At 55.1% G+C, this 17393-nt stretch overlaps 7 protein-coding genes across 7 annotated transcripts; 4 read left to right on the top strand and 3 right to left on the bottom strand.

The window, feature by feature from the left end:
- Positions 1-577: 577 nt before the first annotated feature.
- Positions 578-3202, bottom strand: F5144DRAFT_478810 (Dynamin central region-domain-containing protein; the record flags this gene model as incomplete). Its single annotated transcript, XM_066785121.1, has 4 exons — positions 578-889; positions 953-2563; positions 2619-3002; positions 3104-3202. The coding sequence occupies 4 exons, from the start codon at positions 3200-3202 to the stop codon at positions 578-580; spliced, it is 2406 nt and encodes an 801-aa protein (XP_066648246.1).
- Positions 3203-4145: 943 nt separating this feature from the next.
- Positions 4146-4641, top strand: F5144DRAFT_478327 (uncharacterized protein; the record flags this gene model as incomplete). Its single annotated transcript, XM_066785096.1, has 4 exons — positions 4146-4195; positions 4258-4292; positions 4344-4458; positions 4524-4641. The coding sequence occupies 4 exons, from the start codon at positions 4146-4148 to the stop codon at positions 4639-4641; spliced, it is 318 nt and encodes a 105-aa protein (XP_066648247.1).
- A 253-nt stretch (positions 4642-4894) lies between these two features.
- Positions 4895-7312, top strand: F5144DRAFT_479814 (succinyl-CoA synthetase-like protein; the record flags this gene model as incomplete). Its single annotated transcript, XM_066785193.1, has 7 exons — positions 4895-5086; positions 5142-5255; positions 5316-5459; positions 5522-5612; positions 5664-5919; positions 5970-6005; positions 6061-7312. 7 exons carry the CDS (start codon positions 4895-4897, stop codon positions 7310-7312), a joined length of 2085 nt encoding a protein of 694 aa, XP_066648248.1.
- A 121-nt stretch (positions 7313-7433) lies between these two features.
- Positions 7434-9321, bottom strand: F5144DRAFT_588564 (major facilitator superfamily domain-containing protein; the record flags this gene model as incomplete). Its single annotated transcript, XM_066789945.1, has 8 exons — positions 7434-7603; positions 7656-7756; positions 7820-7862; positions 7924-8163; positions 8236-8735; positions 8805-8889; positions 8944-9098; positions 9200-9321. 8 exons carry the CDS (start codon positions 9319-9321, stop codon positions 7434-7436), a joined length of 1416 nt encoding a protein of 471 aa, XP_066648249.1.
- A 2199-nt stretch (positions 9322-11520) lies between these two features.
- F5144DRAFT_554810 (uncharacterized protein) lies at positions 11521-14854 on the top strand. The gene is made up of 2 exons (XM_066787862.1): positions 11521-11948; positions 12021-14854. The coding sequence occupies exons 1-2, from the start codon at positions 11861-11863 to the stop codon at positions 14558-14560; spliced, it is 2628 nt and encodes an 875-aa protein (XP_066648250.1). The 5' UTR covers positions 11521-11860; the 3' UTR covers positions 14561-14854.
- Positions 14855-15206: 352 nt separating this feature from the next.
- On the bottom strand, positions 15207-15640 carry F5144DRAFT_477882 (ubiquitin-related domain-containing protein; the record flags this gene model as incomplete). Its single annotated transcript, XM_066785072.1, has 2 exons — positions 15207-15266; positions 15404-15640. The coding sequence occupies 2 exons, from the start codon at positions 15638-15640 to the stop codon at positions 15207-15209; spliced, it is 297 nt and encodes a 98-aa protein (XP_066648251.1).
- An 899-nt stretch (positions 15641-16539) lies between these two features.
- Positions 16540-17370, top strand: F5144DRAFT_554818 (uncharacterized protein). The gene is made up of 4 exons (XM_066787863.1): positions 16540-16727; positions 16798-16845; positions 16900-16912; positions 16967-17370. Exons 1-4 carry the CDS (start codon positions 16725-16727, stop codon positions 17140-17142), a joined length of 240 nt encoding a protein of 79 aa, XP_066648252.1. The 5' UTR covers positions 16540-16724; the 3' UTR covers positions 17143-17370.
- Positions 17371-17393: the final 23 nt, after the last annotated feature.

Here is a 17393-nt window from a genome sequence, read left to right on the forward strand (position 1 = left end):
TCGGTCAGTCCGTCAGAAAAGTCAATAACTAATGGAGTTGGGAAGTTGCGGTTTATGTAAGCAAGATAATCCCCCCTGGAATTCACACGGTACAACATCAACTTCAACGCTATTGAAACCTCAAAACCCAACCTCAGCCCAATCTCACAACCCAACAAAAACAGCCGGTGACTTTAATTCGTAGGAAGTGCGAGGTTAGATCAAGAAGACAGGCCATGCCCAATATGTCCAAAATCATGATTGTTGAGGGGAAGATTGTGGCCCTTATGTATTTACAGATTAGATCAAGGGAAAAACGGTAAACGAACGAAACCGTGGCTGTTCCTGCCGATGCCCATGGCATCGCCTCCTCCAGGCCCAGCTGATCCTCTATCGCTGCTCAGCTGTGACTTCTGTTGTTATACAAGGCTAGCTCCCCCAAGCGACTTCGAAAGCCCGCTCCGACTAAGAGAGAGACCCGAAACCAAGCGCCCAAACACAAAACAACATAAACATTGCCATCCGCTCGTGTACAGTATAGCAGCACCGAGAGCCAAAGGTGCGTTCGCTATTCCCGAAATCACGGGGTTGTGGCCGTCTACACAACCTCGCCGATAATCTTGGATGCCTCCCGGTACGTCTGAAGCATTCTCTCGCACTTCTCGCGGTCCTTCTTCACCGCGTCGTCCTCGTAAAGAAGCTCCTCGAAGAGTGACTCCTTGTACAATTCGCTCACGAGCCTGTTTTGGACGACGTCCTTGCAATGGTTGACCAGAAGGTGCATGATTGCCTTGGGCACTTGGTCCCCGATGCTCTCTCGGACAATGTTGAAGTAGGAGCTAATCAGGGCTCGGATCAGCTCTGTCTCCATAGCCTCGCGGTCAGTCATGGCCGGCTCGCTGCCGTTCATCTGGGGAGGTGGGTTAGCCTGGACTGGGCACGAAAAGTCGAAGACTGCACGATGCAAACTTACGAAGTCATTTGCTTTGGAGCCTCCTGCGAAATCAAGAGGCCCATCATCAACACGGATGGGCGGCGGCGGGGACCGCAAAGGTTTCTCCTCCGGTCGCCTCATACTCTGGCTGAAGGTCGGCTCCACGGACTGGCTCACGTGGCGGCCGAGGTTGGAAGTTGCGGGGGGGGTGCCTGGCACAATGGCGCCATCCTTACCGAAGAAGTAGTTCAAAAACGAGTCCTTGGCGGTGCCCAGACCTTGCCCGTTGAACTGGGCAGGCGACGAGGACCGGACCCCGTTGAGGGCAGCAGCGATGCCGCCAGCCGACGAGTCCCGAATAGATGGCGAGTGGCTGCGTCCGGTCTTGCCGAGTGCTTTCCGTGCCGCAACGGAGTCCAGCTTTTCTGTTGCGGCGTGCTCATCTTCTTCGTCCACGGGAGTGTCGGCGCCATTGGCGCCAAGCTCCTTCATCCGCCGACGCTCCCGCCGTTCCCGCTCCTCTTGTATCAGGCGCTTCCTCTCCCGCTCTTGCTTATTGGTGACAACGTGGCTCATGGCAGCAGCAGCGCCGAGGAAGTTGGGATGATTGGTATTGATGTACGCACGCTGAATCGAGATGAGCGACTCGACGTATCCAGACGCGGGGCCTAGCCGCTCTCGAAGAAGATCCGAGACGACCTCGATGAGCTTGGCCTGCATCCTGGGGAACCGCGAGAGCTCGGTGGAGCCACACGTATGGCAAATCTTGATAAGCTCTTCATAGACTAGCTCGACGCACCGTTGGCTTGGGACCTCGAGGAGCTTAATCTGGGGCTTAACGAGTAAATCGAAGGCCATTTCAGGCACAAACAAACTCGGGCGCGGACCTGTCGAGTTACGGATGGCCGTCCGGATGTCGAGGGCAGAAAGGTTCGAAGTGGGGTCGATCGATTCCAGCGAGCTCCCAAAGACGGAGTTGAAAATGTAATAGATGCGGGCGCCACCGCAGAGTTCTTTTGTCGAGATCTCGGTCGAGGTGCCATCGATAGATGATATGAAGGATGACGCAAAACGGGTCATGAGTTGCAGGATAAGTGAGCCCCGATGCTCCTTCCCGCTGAAATGCATGTCTCCATAGCTAGCAAGCTCCTGTTGGGTTTGCCCCATGAGGGTGTTTAAGCGAGCCTTGATATCGGGGAGACGGTCTCGAATGTGAGCCATTAAAGTGGTGTTGAGAGTCTTTGCCAGGAAGCGCGTGCCACAGCGAGTGGAAATATTCCTATAAGCAGGGTGATGCCTGAAGAATTCAGACTCAGACTTTAGAGCATCTTCCATGGGCTTGTTGCCTTGGATATCCTGCTGCGATCGGTTTACCACCCCGATCCAGCCCAGCTTCAGAGGGTAGACGCGCCCGGATAGGATTTCCAGAGCGTTGGTGCCGTGATCCATCAAGTCGACCTTGGTGAGCACCCCGATCGTCCTCCGGCCGAGCGGATCGACGTGGCGGGCAAGCTTCAGAGCTTCCGAGTTGACGATGTCGACATTTGCGGGTGAGACAGCGAGGACGATGCTGTTAGGTTTCGCAATGTATTCGGAGATTAGGTTGCGTGTCTGTTTTTCGATGTCCGTCGGTTGGTCTCCAATGGGCACCTGCGGCGCGCTGGTTAGACCGTCCAGTACCAAACGACGCTCTGGGACTACTAACCTTTGTGAGACCCGGCAAGTCAACAAGGGTTAGGTTCAAGACGTTTGGGGAGAAGATCTTGAGGTTGATGGCCTGGCGATTGATGCCCTTGTTGTTTCCGGCAACTCTCGAGGTCTCATTCTCGATCTCCCGCTTGACGTCGCCGAAGTCGTTGAACCGCCGGTTGGGGATGTGATGGAATTCAGCCCACTCGTTCGGGGCGGCCTGGCTCGGGTTCCGGTAGCCAGCGTGCGGGTCTTCGCCGGCATCGTCGCCAGGTACGTTGATGAGCTGTAGGATGAGGGGTCTTCGGGTAACAATGCCGCTGCCACGGGGAAGGAAATCCCGGCCGACAATGTTCTCAAGTACCGACGACTTGCCCGCGGACTGGGACCCAACAACAACCTGTGGAGGGCAATCGTCGTTAGAAAGCCCGAGCCAAAAGCAGGGGGCAGGGGGAGGGGGCGGGGGGTTGGCGGGGTGGTGTTGGTGGTGATGGTGCATACAATCTGAGGGAGATCGAGGGAGTCATTGCCAATAGTGTTGAAGACCAGGTCTTGCAACTTATTGACGGTCCCCAGCAAGTCGTCGCCGAGCGCAGCCATGGCAGCGGTTGCGGGTAGGCAATGGCCTCTGGTGTAAGCGGTCGAGAGCAAGGTATGCGCCGATAATTTGGGATATCGAGCTCAAGCGGGCAAGACGGCGCAGAAGTGGAGGAGGTCCGGCCGAAAGGGAAGAAGAAAAAAATCGGGTAGCCGACGCCTGGTCGTGGCTTTCTGACGAAGGAAGTGAAAGCAAGCGGAACGATCCGTCGATCTTGGGGGGGTCGATAATAGAAGCCGAAGCTCGACAAAACTCAAATCTCTCGGCGGAGTAGCTGAACCGGGTATGGATTCGCCAGAAAGTTTCAAGCACAGACGGCCCTGGCCTGCCTGCGCATCGATCAATTTCAGGGCTCAATGCATGCCGCCTAACCACCTCAGACCAGATAGCGCATCAGAGGGAGACCCACTGGGCGGGCATCCAATGGATTGACCAACCTCCCTGCCTCCTAACCCAACTCACAGGCTGACGGACCTTGGTTGGGCAGCTTGTGGCCTGAGTGCCTGAGGCGGGTTTTGGGCATGTGAGACCCACAACTCGATAAGCCAGCCAGCCAGCGTTCATACAGCCCGATTACTGTGGGTCCCTAAAGGTACCTCTTCATTCCGAACGCTGCCGAGCCGGAAAGGGCAACTCAGCATTCAACATCAACAAACGCTCTTTAGCCCCTCACTCCCGTCCGTCTCTGTTCATTCAGCCTGGGAAGAGTACCTTGGTTATCTTTGTTTTTGTATATTTTACGAGTTTACGACCACGTCAATACTTCCGTTTTAGGCAACCATTTAACCTCACCAGAGTCAGGTGGCTTGAACTCTCCTTCCGTTTTCGTTTTGAGTCCTCTCGCCAGGCACGTCAGGACAGCAACATCAACCCTAAATTGTGAAAAAATATTTGGGTTTAAATTACAACCCACATTGATTCCTCAAAGCTTCGGCCGAGAACAAGATGAGCACCTTCGGAAGTCCAGGCCCGTTGCCGTCAACAAGGCCCACCCCGTGAGTTCCCGAGTCCCAGATGAGACGGCTGCCCTGCTTGTTAACAATATTCTTCCGTTCAGGCCGCAAAGAGGAAGCTTCCCCCTAGATCACGACGGTAAGTTGGATAGCCTTCGTAAGGTAGCAGCTTACTCATTCCCGATTTTAGGAGAGTGCAAGCATGTCATGATGTCCTACTTGGACTGCATGAAGAAGGTGAAGGGGATGAATGACAACGAATGCCGGATGCTAGCCAAGTCGTATCTGGGTTGCCGCATGGACCAGTGGGTTTTCCGGATTTAGACAGGTTTCTCTGTGATTCTGGGTAAACTAACTGCTGGGTGTTTAGCAACTTGATGGCCCGGGACGATTTTAAAAATTTGGGCTTCAAGACAAAAAGCCAAGAAACACCAGCAAAACAAGGTGCTGGCAGCGAGACAGGGGTCAAAGGGGAGCTCCGTTGGTGATTTTTTGGCGGGACACCCCACATACGCTTTGGGGGTTGGTGTTAGCCCATGTGGGGTTAAACATCACATGCATGGCTACCAAGTAAGGATCGAGTCGGTCTAGGCTCAGCAGTCAGCCACGCCAGCCTTTCTGGTAGGTAGACTGGCTCTTGCCTCGGGTTCTCGGGCAGCAAGGGCTCTCATGCCCATTTCAAACTCTCTCCCCTCCTCAACCAGCCGGCCCAACAACAGCCAAGTGTCAGATCCGCCTGGAATGCATCAAAGTTCCTGTCTCCGTCGATATGGGTCCCGGGTGGGACTCCAAACGCCGGCCTCGTCTTACGGCCGTTGCCGTTCCCGGTCCCTGTGGACGACATCCCGTCTTCACAGCTATTCTGACACGCTCCCAAACCTTCGTATTGGAAACCACACACGTGTGATCTTCCAGGGGTTTACTGGAAAGCTGGTTGGAGACTATTTACTTTCTGATGGTTCCAAGCGGCTGCTGACTCTAGTTCAAGGCCACGGCAAATGCCAAAGATTCCATTGCTTGGGGCACCCGTATCGTTGGAGGCGTGACGCCTGGCCGTACTGCAGAGCATCTTGGCCTTCCAGTGCTTCCTACGGTTCGATCGGTCTGCGCAGTCCCCTCGCTTTCCCCCGTGAACCGGCCCAGGAGCTGATATCATGGACAGGCGGTGGAACAGCTAAAGCCGGATGCCACGGCCATCTACGTGGCGGCCCACCAAGCCGCGGTCGCAATTGAGGAGGCAATAGAAGCCGAAGTCCCTCTCATCGTAGCCGTTGCGGAACACATCCCCCTGCATGATATGCTTCGAGTAAGCAAGGCCGCCGTAGTCGATATAATTTATAATACGAGTATCTATTCTGACAGCCCAAGGTCCATTCCATGCTTAAATTGCAATCCAAGTCTCGCCTTGTTGGCCCCAACTCGCCTGGTATTATCTCCGCCGTGGGAAGGTGTCGGATAGGTTTGTTATTCGGAACCAAGAGCCTGATTATAGGTGCTAACCTTGCCGTAGGGTTTCAACCGTTGCCGTGCTTTACACCCGGTAGAGTAGGGATTGTTGCAAAATCTGGAACACTGAGTTACGAAGCAGTGGCGTCAACTACGCGGGCAGGCCTTGGGCAGAGCTTATGCATCGGTGTGGGTGGCGATATCGTTCCCGGTACCAATCTCCAAGAGGCCCTGAGCGTTCTTGAACATGACCCGGACACAGACGGCATTGCCTTGATCGGTGAAATTGGAGGTAGAGGTGAATTTGACGTCGCCGATTGGTATGTTTATCCCCTCGCCAGTAATGACGTCTCTAACGAAAGTCTGGTAGGATTCGTGAGTACCATTCCCGGACTAAATCACCGAAGTGAGTTTCCAGACGGCCCAGCCGAGGTGTCAGCAAGACTGACTCTTTCATTCAGGCCCGTGGTTGCCTTGGTTGCAGGTATCGCCGAGGAGCCCGGCCGCATCATGGGCCACGCCGGTGCCTTCACCACTGTCGGGGAGCCGAACGCAAAGGACAAGATAGCTGCGCTTGAATCTGCAGGAGCGACGATAGTCGGCCATCCAGCAGAGTTTGGTGACGCCCTGAAAGCAAGGCTGGAGGCCAGGACTGTAGCCTCTGGACTCGGGTCAGGAGCAGGAGTTGGCGTCCGGTCACTTGGGGGAACTCAGCGCCGCCAGTTTCATACCGTTGTCCACAGACCCCAGCACAAAGAGAAACCAAGGCCGCTCTTCCGCCAACAACGGAGGCATCTTTACATCTCCGAGGACCAATGCATGGACCTCCTCCAGCAGGCTGATGGAATCAACTGCGCTCCCGGGGCCTCCGGTGCTCAAAAGCTCTTGGCTATCAGTATTGATCGTACGGCGCGATCTCCCTGTATCATCGCTTCGCCGACCGCCGAGGAGGCCAACCTGAACGGATCCGTGGAACGCTATCCTTTCGATTACGGGAGCGACCCCGATACGCTCATCATTGAGCAAGTGGCAAGGCATTTGCAGTTAAGTCCAAGTGGAAGCGCCGTGGAATCTCTTCGCCATCTTCTCAAGACCTTGACAGCTATCTTTTACGAGAAAGAAGCATTCTTCCTATCCACATCTATAGTGGAACGCCCAGGCGAGCTTACCGTCGTCGGCGCACGCTTCGGCTTCGACGACGCTGCTTACCGCAGCTGCGGCCGACAAGCCGAGCTGCAACAACTCCGGAATATCGCCGCAGAGGACCCGTGTGAGATTGAGGCGGAGAAAAACTGTATCGTTTACATCAAGCTCAAGGGGCCCGGGTCAGTCGGCACCCTTGTCAACGGCGCAGGGTTGGCCATGAACACTGTTGATGCGCTTGCCGGGCACGCCGCCAATTTCCTCGACACTGGGGGCAAGGCCACGTCCGAGACGGTAAAGCAGAGCTTCGAGATTATTCTGCGGGACCCGAGGGTTCGCGTGGTTTTTGTCAATATCTTTGGCGGGCTGACCCTCGGTGATATGATTGCCAGGGGCATCATCATGGCCTTTAAGGAGTTGTCTCCCAGCGTCCCCGTTGTTGTACGCATCAGGGGGACAAATGAGAGAGAAGGTCAGAAGCTTATCTCTGAGAGTGGCTTGCCGCTCTATGCATTCGATGATTTTGAGGCGGCGGCGGCGAAGGCAATCGAACTGTCGAAAGATTCCTGAGAAGGATACCCGAGGTAACACAATCGTCGAGATACGGGCTCCATGTTATTATATTGATGCTGTCTTGTAATGAAATTATGAATGGGTGCAAAGGCCCCGGTCTATTAAATGATGGTTTGGTTCAAACCTTCTTGATAACGGTCATACCGTGTATATACGCACGTAGCCCAGAATGCCGTGGCTCTCTCTGCTCCTGGCTACCGCTGGCGGGTTGGTTGGTATTCGTTTGCTGCTTCTCATCCGGCCCCAACAGTTCTAACTGCTGTAATTTCCAGCCTCTCAAGAGCCATACTGGTGATACTGTTAGAAGTGAACCTACTAGAAAAGGGTGAAAGTGCCTTACGGGAAACAAATGAGGCGATATACATCGTCCCAGTGAAAACCTGAACATCGAGATAGGCGCTCACGCCAGAAGTCTTTAGGCTCAGAGCAATTACTTCGGCACTGTTTGAATATTAGCAAGCCCGAGTTTAGAAGAAAAGCAGCGGAGGGAACTTGGTAACTTACAAAGTGGCAGGCAGAACTAGAACAAGCCAGTAAATCGACAAGGCTAGGCCATCCGGTTAGTCTTTCACCTAAATGTAGCAATCGGGGGTAAAGCCCATACATACCAGAAGGTAACAGTTGCAAACCAACAACCTCAGCTCCGACGGGGGCCACACAAGGCCATATAATTCCTGCAAACATTCCGAAGAGAACGTATACAATGAGTCCGGCGAAGTGGCTCCCAGCAAAGATCCATAGGAAAAAGGCGGCGAGGCCGGCGATTAGGGTCCCAACACCGGCAACATTGATCCTCCCGAACCTGTCGCTGACCAAGCCAATGAGAGGCCTTCCGATGCCCTGGGACACTAAGATATTACAGGCATGGATGAGTACGTGATGCGTGAAATGGCTAGGGATGGAGGGGAAGGGGAGCTTACAGTTGAAGATCGAAGCTGCAAGCGATCCCTGGCTTGCGGTAAAGCCCACCGACTGGGCATAGTCGGTAATGGAGAAGACAACGATGACATAGCCCAGGAGGCTGAAGAAGCCCCAGCCGACAAACAGCCAAAACTCCAGACGCTTGAAGAGGTCCTTGTGGAAGGGTATGTGGACGGCACCGACCGCCTTATTCCTATCACGCAGGATCAAGCTGCATGCGCCGTTCACCACAAAGGCCAAGATGGCCAGGATCCGGAACGCCCAGGCGAGGCCGAGGTTGGAGATCATGGCATTCGTGCCGAGGGCGTATGTCAGCCCACCGAAACCGGAGCCGCAGGTGGCTACGGAATTGGCGAAGGAGCGCCGTTTGGTGAACCATTGCGGGACGACGCCGACGGTGGATGTGAAGCAGAAACCTAAGCCCAAGCCAAAGCACACACCTTGGCTGAGAAGGAGGTGCCATATGTGAGTGGAGAAGGAGGCGCCGATGAAGGATATGCTGGTAAATAGGGGCAACCCGGTGTCAGCCTGCTGCAGCGCTGGGAGCGCCGGGCATGGGGACACTTACGCTTCGAGTACAACGCCAATTCGCAGGCTTGTGGCGGTCCCGAACCGGCCAATGGACCAGGTAGCTAACGGGGACACCAACAAGGCTGCCCGAGCACCTGTCAGCAGGAATCTTTAGATTATGGAAAGGGGGAACGTACATATCGAGATGGATAACCCGCCTACAAAGGCGAAGCCCAACGGGGAAGCACCGGCAATGGTGCCAGACCGTAAGTAATATGCTAGGAAGACAGCATATGACGAGTTCAAACCCCAAGTGTGGGCATTAACGAGGAGGACGGAGAAGACAACCACCCTGTTTACTCACAAGATTAGCGTTGGCACTTATTAGAGGGGGGATCTTTTGTATGTGTGTGTAAAGTCAAAGGGAACATGTTTGTACGGGGCAACACTAACCAACCATAACCCCCTTCTTTAAACTCAGCCTCTTCAGGTGAGTCAGTCTCAACCGGACTCTCATCCGACCCGGTGCCCTTCTCACCAGAGAAAACATCGGGAGTGTTTTGTGTTGACTTCATCGACACGGGTAACGCCGGTTCAGGGGCTGTTGCCATGGGCGAAGTCATTGGGGGAGTTTGTATGTTGAGTGAAGGATAGGACAAGGAACGATATGGGGATTAAGACCAAGAACAGCACTTGTTTGCAGGGACATTGAGATATTGTTGCCCTGGAACGGTGATGACAAAAAGTACCACATAAAGGGGGCAAATCCAAGGTTCAGCACGATTCAACGCGCAACACAAGAGAGCCGCAGCGACAGTATATAATACACAATCAAGCGGTCACCCTCGGCCGAAGTGAAGGTTGTAAGTCCGGGAATATTTTTGCAAGGGCCATCGCGGTTCTGACGGAACCAACACCCTCCTTCTCCCCACCCGGCAGACCTCCAGTGTGCCTCGAGTTTGGTTTAGCGGGAGCCGCTGCCGATGCAGCAGCATCCACACCCCAGACGCCGCGCCGACTACGGTCCATCCTCGGCCCATGTTCTCGAAGTTTTGTCCTTGCCCTGCCTACTTCATCCCATTGTCTATATGGCAAGATGAGACAGGACCAAAGGCAACATAGGTAGGTAGTCAGTGTGGTTAGAGCTAGTTATTAATAAATAGTAAATTCAACGGGGCATGTCAGCTTGGAGCTCAGCGACAACCTGACTCCTCGATTTGACCTGCCCTCTCGGCCGACTCTTGTCCGAGGGAAGCTAGAGATGATCATCGATGGTAGGCGCACTTTTGATTCCAGAACAGGGTCGGCCCGGGCCCGGAAATAACTTGCGGGTGAAAACCCAAGACGCCCTTTCCGCTGAAACGGATTTTCATCAGGCTGCAAGGCTTGGAGTGGAGTGGGTCAGTGGGTTGTTGCCGAGTGCGGGGAAAGGAGAACCGGCAAACAGTGGCGGATGCCGAGTTTGTGCAGGACATGGACCCCTCGGAACCTCCATAAGCAAACCCACTTCTCAGGTCGTTAAGCTCTTTTAAGCTCCTTGAACTTGCCAATAGGCCTAGCCGCAATTGTGAAGCGATGTGGGGGATGAAGAAGACTGCGGAAGATGGAACTGGTGAACCGAAATGGTGGGAATTGGAGAAAACAGCCCTTGTCAGAGTGCAAGACATGCATTGCATTTCCCCATCCCTGCCTCCTCGTGGGTGAGAAACAACTCAGCTTTGGTTGTTTTGTCAAAACGGGATCCATCGGCAGACTTCCCTGAGCTGAGGCTGCAGGCGCTTCCGAGTCCCGCCCTAGCGCTGCAATTCTGATTAGCTGAACTAGGTAATCATACAAGCGCTAAATCGTCTTGGCGTATTTCTCCAGTTCTTGAACGCTCAAGACAAGATTTCCTTCTACAGGCCCGGATTCAACGAAATACACGGTAGGAGGAGGTTGGTTAGGCTTTTCGCATCACATTCTGGTTTTGGGCCGCCAGTTGAGTCACCTTCCCCACTATCTCCTCCAGAATGGCCTTGTGCTCGATGTCTAACACTTCCGATCGTTCTCTAACTCTCTTCTCTATCCTGCCTAGCTAGTTGGTTATGAAACCCTTGGTAAACCTCTATATGGAGCGCTTTATAGAGGTCGGGAGGCATTGTGATGATAAGGATCTGGCGATCGCTATCGTAAAACCGGAAGCGGAATTTGCGACGGCACTTCTCTCATCCTGCGTTGACCCGACTGAAGTCGGGATATTAGACGCCGATAGAGCCGATACCGACGCCATGGGGATGCCGCTGATCTTGACGTGATTTCTGCCATGGCTGAAGCGTGAAACTGGGAGACGAGAACGTGAAGTACACCTCCACCGGGGTTACAAGCCGTGCAGCCAAGGGTATTGGGCAGGGCGAAGGGTTACAAACCGCAGCCAGGGGTGCCAGCCAGCCAAACCAACTGCACGTTGTACGTTGAGGCGGGAGAGGTGAGGGCTGGTTGAGTCGGTTCGCACTCGGGCTTGAGCTCGCTGAAAATGGCGGGTCCGTACCGGCCAAAAACAACAGTCCAAACACCACTGTTTGTGCTGAAGTTTAAGCTCTGGGGTACCTCGGTAGTTAGTGGGTGAGCTGGCGGTTGGTAAGGCTGTCGGTGTTGACGCAGCACGCTCGCTTGTTAAGCCAAGCACTGTTCAAATACATACCAAGTACTGTGCTGCTGACGAGTGGCTCCGGCTCGTCGCTGTGGGAACCCACCCATGTTTGTCTCGTTGCGTGGTCCAATCGCAGCTGGCAAACCAGGAAAGGCAGCTGTCGGCTTGTCTCGCACCTCAGCGGATCAACTGCCTTTGACTCACCTACTTTATGCGTTCCGTTCACCGTGCTTGTTGTGTCCCTTGACCTGCCTAGCAACGTCATTTACTACTGATACTCACAGATAAACAACATTCCAGGACATTCCATAAATTGAACTTCGGTCGAGCTGGCTGCTAGGCCCAGCCATTCTCGCACCGTTTCAACTCCGGCCTTCGATTGCAACTGCCATCTTCCCCAAAATCACCGGCCTACCTCTCGCTGCACACTCCCCAAATCCCCAAAGCTGCCAAGTATCATATCGACGTCGTAAGGTCCGAGGGCCATGTTTGCACGCGGCAGCTCCAAGGAGCGGAATTCCACAAGGAAGGTGACGCCGCCGTCACCTTCCTACATGTCGAGCGAACAGTTTGGTATGCAACAAACCGGCAATCCCCATGACAAACCTACGATTCACGACCGGGTCAGTTACTGACCTACCGCAGCTGCCTATCTCGCAGGTCTTCGCACCAACCGTATCAACAGGCCAGCAGGCGCCCGCCCTCCGCCGGCTTCCAGACATGATGCTCTTGGCTCGTCTACCAATATCCGGCCTTCCGCCGATGTTCCTTCACCATCCTCATCGACCTTGCCTACATACCACCAGCGGACACAGTCGGACACTGTGAGTGTTCTGGCCTCCGCAAGCCGCCCTTCGATTGTTCCCAGCGTCTCGTCATACTCGAGCACGGCCCGCGGGAAGGACTATTATCCGGACCGCCCTGTGCAACCGCTGAAACCGTCAGAAGTCGTCCCCAGTGCAACCTACATGGAGCGTGGGCAGAGGTGGATGGAGAAAGAGGAGGCGTTCTCGCTACGTCGAGCTATGGAAGATATGGACCTTAAAGAATCCCCCCAGGAGGACATGGAGGGCGCAGAGGAGGGCGATGACGACAAGCGGATCTATGGCGCGGCTCTCGACGAGGCGGCCGAACTGGTATGGCAGCACCAGAATCCGGAAAAGATGCCTCAACCTGGGGCTCCCTACCGATATCGGCCACACTTGCGCAAGAACAGTTATGCACATGCTCGCACCGCTAGTGTCGGCAGGTATGGTACTGACGTCACGCCCACTGGTCTTGCCCGGGGTCCTCTCTCAGGGTCGCGGTCTGGTAGTTCTACCGAGATTGACAGCCCTGCGCTGGCTTCGGGCCGCCCATCGTTTTCCTCCTCTCGTCAAGCATCCAGCATAGGGCCGGGGGGCGGTGCGGCACAATCCGGTGCGGCCGCGGATCGCAATTTCAACAAATCATACGGCGATATCCCGAGCGAACCTCACTCCGTTTCAGGAGGGCGTTCCAGAAGCAGACAGAAAAGGACCATGAGCAGCGAGGCGCAGAAGCCCTTCTCCGGCGACCAGATCTGGGAGGAACCAGACAACGAGTCTGACGGGGCTCGAGCTTCCGCGTCAGATGATGTGGTTAATCCGCTGAAACCAAAACCAAAGGAGCCTCTCAACCGTCTTCAGTTCACCCGTAGGGGTGCTTCTGGGTTGAAGACTGAGCCTCTCCCCCCCTCCTCACCCGAGAAGCCCTCACCCGAAATGTCCTCACCCGAGAAGTTAGTCTCCAAATACGAGATACACCGCAATCCTCCAAGCCAATCTCGAAATCCCCTTTACACAACCAACTCTCGCGTTGCTACTCCGCCTGTTTCGCGCGAAGACGTGCCCCGAAAGCACGGCATGGAGATCCGCAGCGAGGATATCAAGCAGGCAACGAGCATGAGGTTGAAAGACCGCAGCCCCAAGCTTCCCACGCCCTCTGCAGTCAGCGATAGACCCGGTAGACCTATCGTAAGCTTTGAAAAAAATTGGAAGCCCCAAGGGGAGGCTACTGACGGCAAGTCAGAAGAGTCGACTTTCGGGCGGGGAAGTGCCAAACACCCACCCTCCCTCGTCCCGGGCGGGCTCCGCAAACAGCAGCCGCAGCCGCAAACCCAAACGATCCCTACTATCTCTGTTTCGAACAGCCCTGCGGCCTCGCCGGCCCCATCGCCCTCGCCGACACGCAACTCACAACCCCCTGCGCCCTCTATTAAAGTCGATGGGCCTTCTATCCCCGTGATTGCGGTCAACGACTCTTCCTCGTCGGCCCCACCTGCTATCGTGATCGGTCCTGATGATGCGGATGACGGCCCCAGCATACCTGTAATCGTAACACCTGACGATAGCAGCGCCAACAGGAGCGGGGGCTCTCGTCGTCCGCTCCCCACACCGCAAGCTGGTGCGCCTCGTGTCCGGCAGGCAGCGCGACCTCACGGGCCCTGGTCTTCCGCTTCGAAGCCAGCCGGTAGCCGCGCCACTGCTCGCTGTCACGAATGTGGTGACTTTATCGAGGGCCGCTTCGTGTCCCTCGCCGGCACATCGGAGCGGTTCCACCCGCACTGCTTCACCTGTTATACTTGCGGCACCTCTCTCGAGGCACTCGAGATTTCTCCCGAACCAGACAACCACCGCGAAGCGCGCCTCGACCGCATCGCCCGCCGCGCCGCGGGCCAGATGCTTCCCGAGGAACCCGGCCAGACGATGGCCGAAGACGGCGACGACCGCCTCCGCTTCTTCTGCCACCTCGACTGGCACGAGCTGTTCGCGCCGCGCTGCAAGCACTGCAAGACGCCCATCATGGGCCAGCACGTGGTGGCGCTGGGCGCCCACTGGCACTTTGGCCACTTCTTCTGCGCCGAGTGCGGCGACCCGTTCGAGAAGGGCATGACGCATATCGAAAAGGACGGCTATGCGTGGTGCGTGTCCTGTCAGACGAAGCGCACCGAGCGCCGCGCCCCCAAGTGCCGCAAGTGCCGGACCGCCGTCATCGGCCAGTACGTCCGTGCCCTGGGCGGCGAGTGGCATGACGAGTGCTTCCGCTGCGCCACCTGCAACGGCGCGTTTGACGACGGCCAGATTTTTCCTATGGAAGGCCGCGGCGCGCCGGGCGAGACAGTGGTGCTGTGCACGCACTGCATGGAGAGGGAGTTGAAGGCATGAGGTGTGAGGCGCGGATGTTCATGGGATGCAAAGCGTGGGCGTTGATTGATTGATTGATGCAGTTTCGGATTCTCTGTTGTGTATTTGCTGGCCAGATCTGGAGTTTGTTTGTAATTTCTCTGTAGGTTTGGGTTTGTAGGTGCATCGTAGGAAATCATTTGCCTGGCGTTTTCAAACATACACAGCTGCTTCTCCCTCGTTACGTCATGATACGTGATGATGTCAAGGAAACAGACACCCTCGCTGCACCGCACGCGTGCAGAGAGCCGGCTAGATGGAGCGTAGGCCGACTTAAGTCACAATAGATAGCATCGCGAGATAATAGATGAGTGAGTACTGTAGGGCGAATGATAATTCCCTAATGTCCAGTGCCAGATAACCGCGCCCCGAGATGCGCCAACTCCTCCCTTCCCCGAGCCGGAATCCAGCGACAAGATCTCCATGCATCATGGGCATCGTCATCTCCCGTTGGTATCCTCTGCCCCGCGCCCATCCGCGTAGATAGATAGATGGGCGTAAAGTTGCAAAACTCCGATATTTCCGTTCGCCATCCCAAAGCCGAGAGCGTCCAGTATCGCCGAGTAAACCGCGAACCCCCCTTCCCTTCCCCCGCTTCCCCTCTCTCGATCGATCGTAGCGCGCGGGCTCACCAGCCACCGACCTGCTCTTGGTGGACTTCTAGGGTATCGCCGTCTTGCATCTCCAGCTAATCCAGTGTGTCAGCAAACAAATCCTCTCTTTTCGCGCGCGTAACCTAAGAAAACCAAACCCCCCTCATCTACACCCCTAGAAACCAAAAAAAGAAAGAAAGAAAACCATCGATGGAGGGGAAGCGGAACTCACCGTATCGGGGGTATCGGCCGGCTGCACACGCTGGCCCTCAAAGAGAAAGCGCACCGAGGCCGGGGTCTTGCCCTGGCGCTCGCAAAAGGCCGTCATGAGCTTCTCGAGCTTGGTGCTGCGCTTGATTTTGAAAAACACTTCGTTATTGTTGTCCGTCACCTTGATGTTGAGGTGCTCGTTTGCTGCTGCGGCGGCCGCCACGCCCGCTCCCCCGCCGCCGCCGTTGCCACCTCCCATGCTCATGCCGCCGCCGCCCATGCCGCCGCTGCTGCCGCTCATCTCGGGCCCCGGGGGCTGCGGGCTGCCGTTCTCGGCGTTGTCGGCCATTGTTTTCGGGTTGGGTGAGGGATGTTTTGAGGGGTTGTAGGATGGGTGGGTGTGTCGCGAGGTTGGTGGTCGTTGAGGAAGTGTGGTTTTCTGAGGGGTTGAGAAGGTTTTGTTAGTTCTTGAAGGGTGCGGAATGCGATAAAGTTGTGTTGGGTGAATGATTGCATGTGCGAGAGGAAAGGAAGGCGGAGTTTGGCGTAACTATTAGAGGCTAATCGGGTACAAAGTGCGAGAACCCACCTCAACTAACACTGTGCGCCAAAAAGGTGGGAATTGGCTTGTCTTTGTTTGTTGGGATTCTGTTCGAAAGGAAGCTGATGCTGTACGGCCCAACTCGCGGGTTGCTCAACCTTTAGAGGAATTTGCCTGGCGTCGGGGCCGGTCGGTTGGTTGTTGAAGGTGGGGGATAATCGAGCGCGCAGCGTGGCGGGGAGGTGCCTTGGGTCGTGTGGTGGGGTTGAACAAAGTTCTAGGCTCCAGAAGTAAAGCCTTTTGAGGTGCAGTAAACCAATAACCGACATGCGAACTTTGACAGTGATTGGGGGTTATTCTAGGTAGTCACTGATACCAAAGTACTTCCAGGAGAGTGCAAGTTGGAAATGAGTTTAGCGATGAAATGGAAACAGTGAACACTGTTTGCAGGACTCAGAAGTCACTGACTATCCGACGATATGATTCTTTTATTGCCGGTTTCCACCAATATAGCTGGCACTATTCTGCATGAGCGGCTGCTGGGAGGAGGTATCATGGGACAACCAAAGAGTAGCTCAAGGTGACCATGTAGAGTAGCCCATGGTGATGATGCTGGGTAGCCCATATGATGCAGAGCAAGGCCATGCAACGCGAGGTTAATCAAGCGCTGCCGGGGTCCCCTGACATCATTGTTCCCAGTTGCATTCCAACACGGTTATCTGGCCCTGGGACCTTAAAGAACCAAACAACCACCAACGGAAAGAAACCACCAATCCAACCTTAGTTTACAAGGGACGCCGCGATGGTCAGTGTTGGATGCTATCACTCCCATATCCCATAGAGTCAACCCAAGATTGACGCGCTTGCTTATCCAGGGGCTTGATCAAGATCTCCGAAGCAATCCTCCATGCCACCCACGAGCGGTTCGTCCGCCCACCCCGAGTGTTTTTGTAATAGATGCTAACAAGTTCCTACAGTGTGCGATTCAAGGTATCCTCTCCTAAGTCATGTTGTCGGGTTCGCGCACCTGACTGACATTCCAAGATTGTCTGACGAAAAATGGGTACAACGAGGCCAGGTGTGCCAAGCTCGTTGATGCTCTCTACGAATGCTGCCAGGCGTTCTATGAGAAGAACGGTGACAGCGCGGTAACCGCTAGCTGCCCAAAGCCGAACCTGTTGCGGCTGAAGATGGAGCAGAGGAAAAACGGCATCCAGTAATGGAAGGGAAATAAATGTATCACTCGCCAAATGCGTCCACCCTAATAACCCCGAGAGGCGTCAGGTAACTGGAAAGGAGGGTGCGGGATTCCTCTAGGCTATCATTGAGCGCGCAAGAGGCCGCGTGGACCTGAACAAGCAATGAAAGGCTTGTTCCGAGACTCTAATATGAACGCCATAAGACATGAAGAAGAAAAGAGAAAAGAATCAAAAATTTTGGCTGCTCGACGACTTTTCTAACCACCCGGTGG

Source organism: Chaetomium tenue (genome assembly GCF_020726465.1).
Source record: "Chaetomium tenue strain MPI-SDFR-AT-0079 chromosome Unknown F5144scaffold_1, whole genome shotgun sequence".
Taxonomy (NCBI): domain Eukaryota; kingdom Fungi; phylum Ascomycota; class Sordariomycetes; order Sordariales; family Chaetomiaceae; genus Chaetomium; species Chaetomium tenue.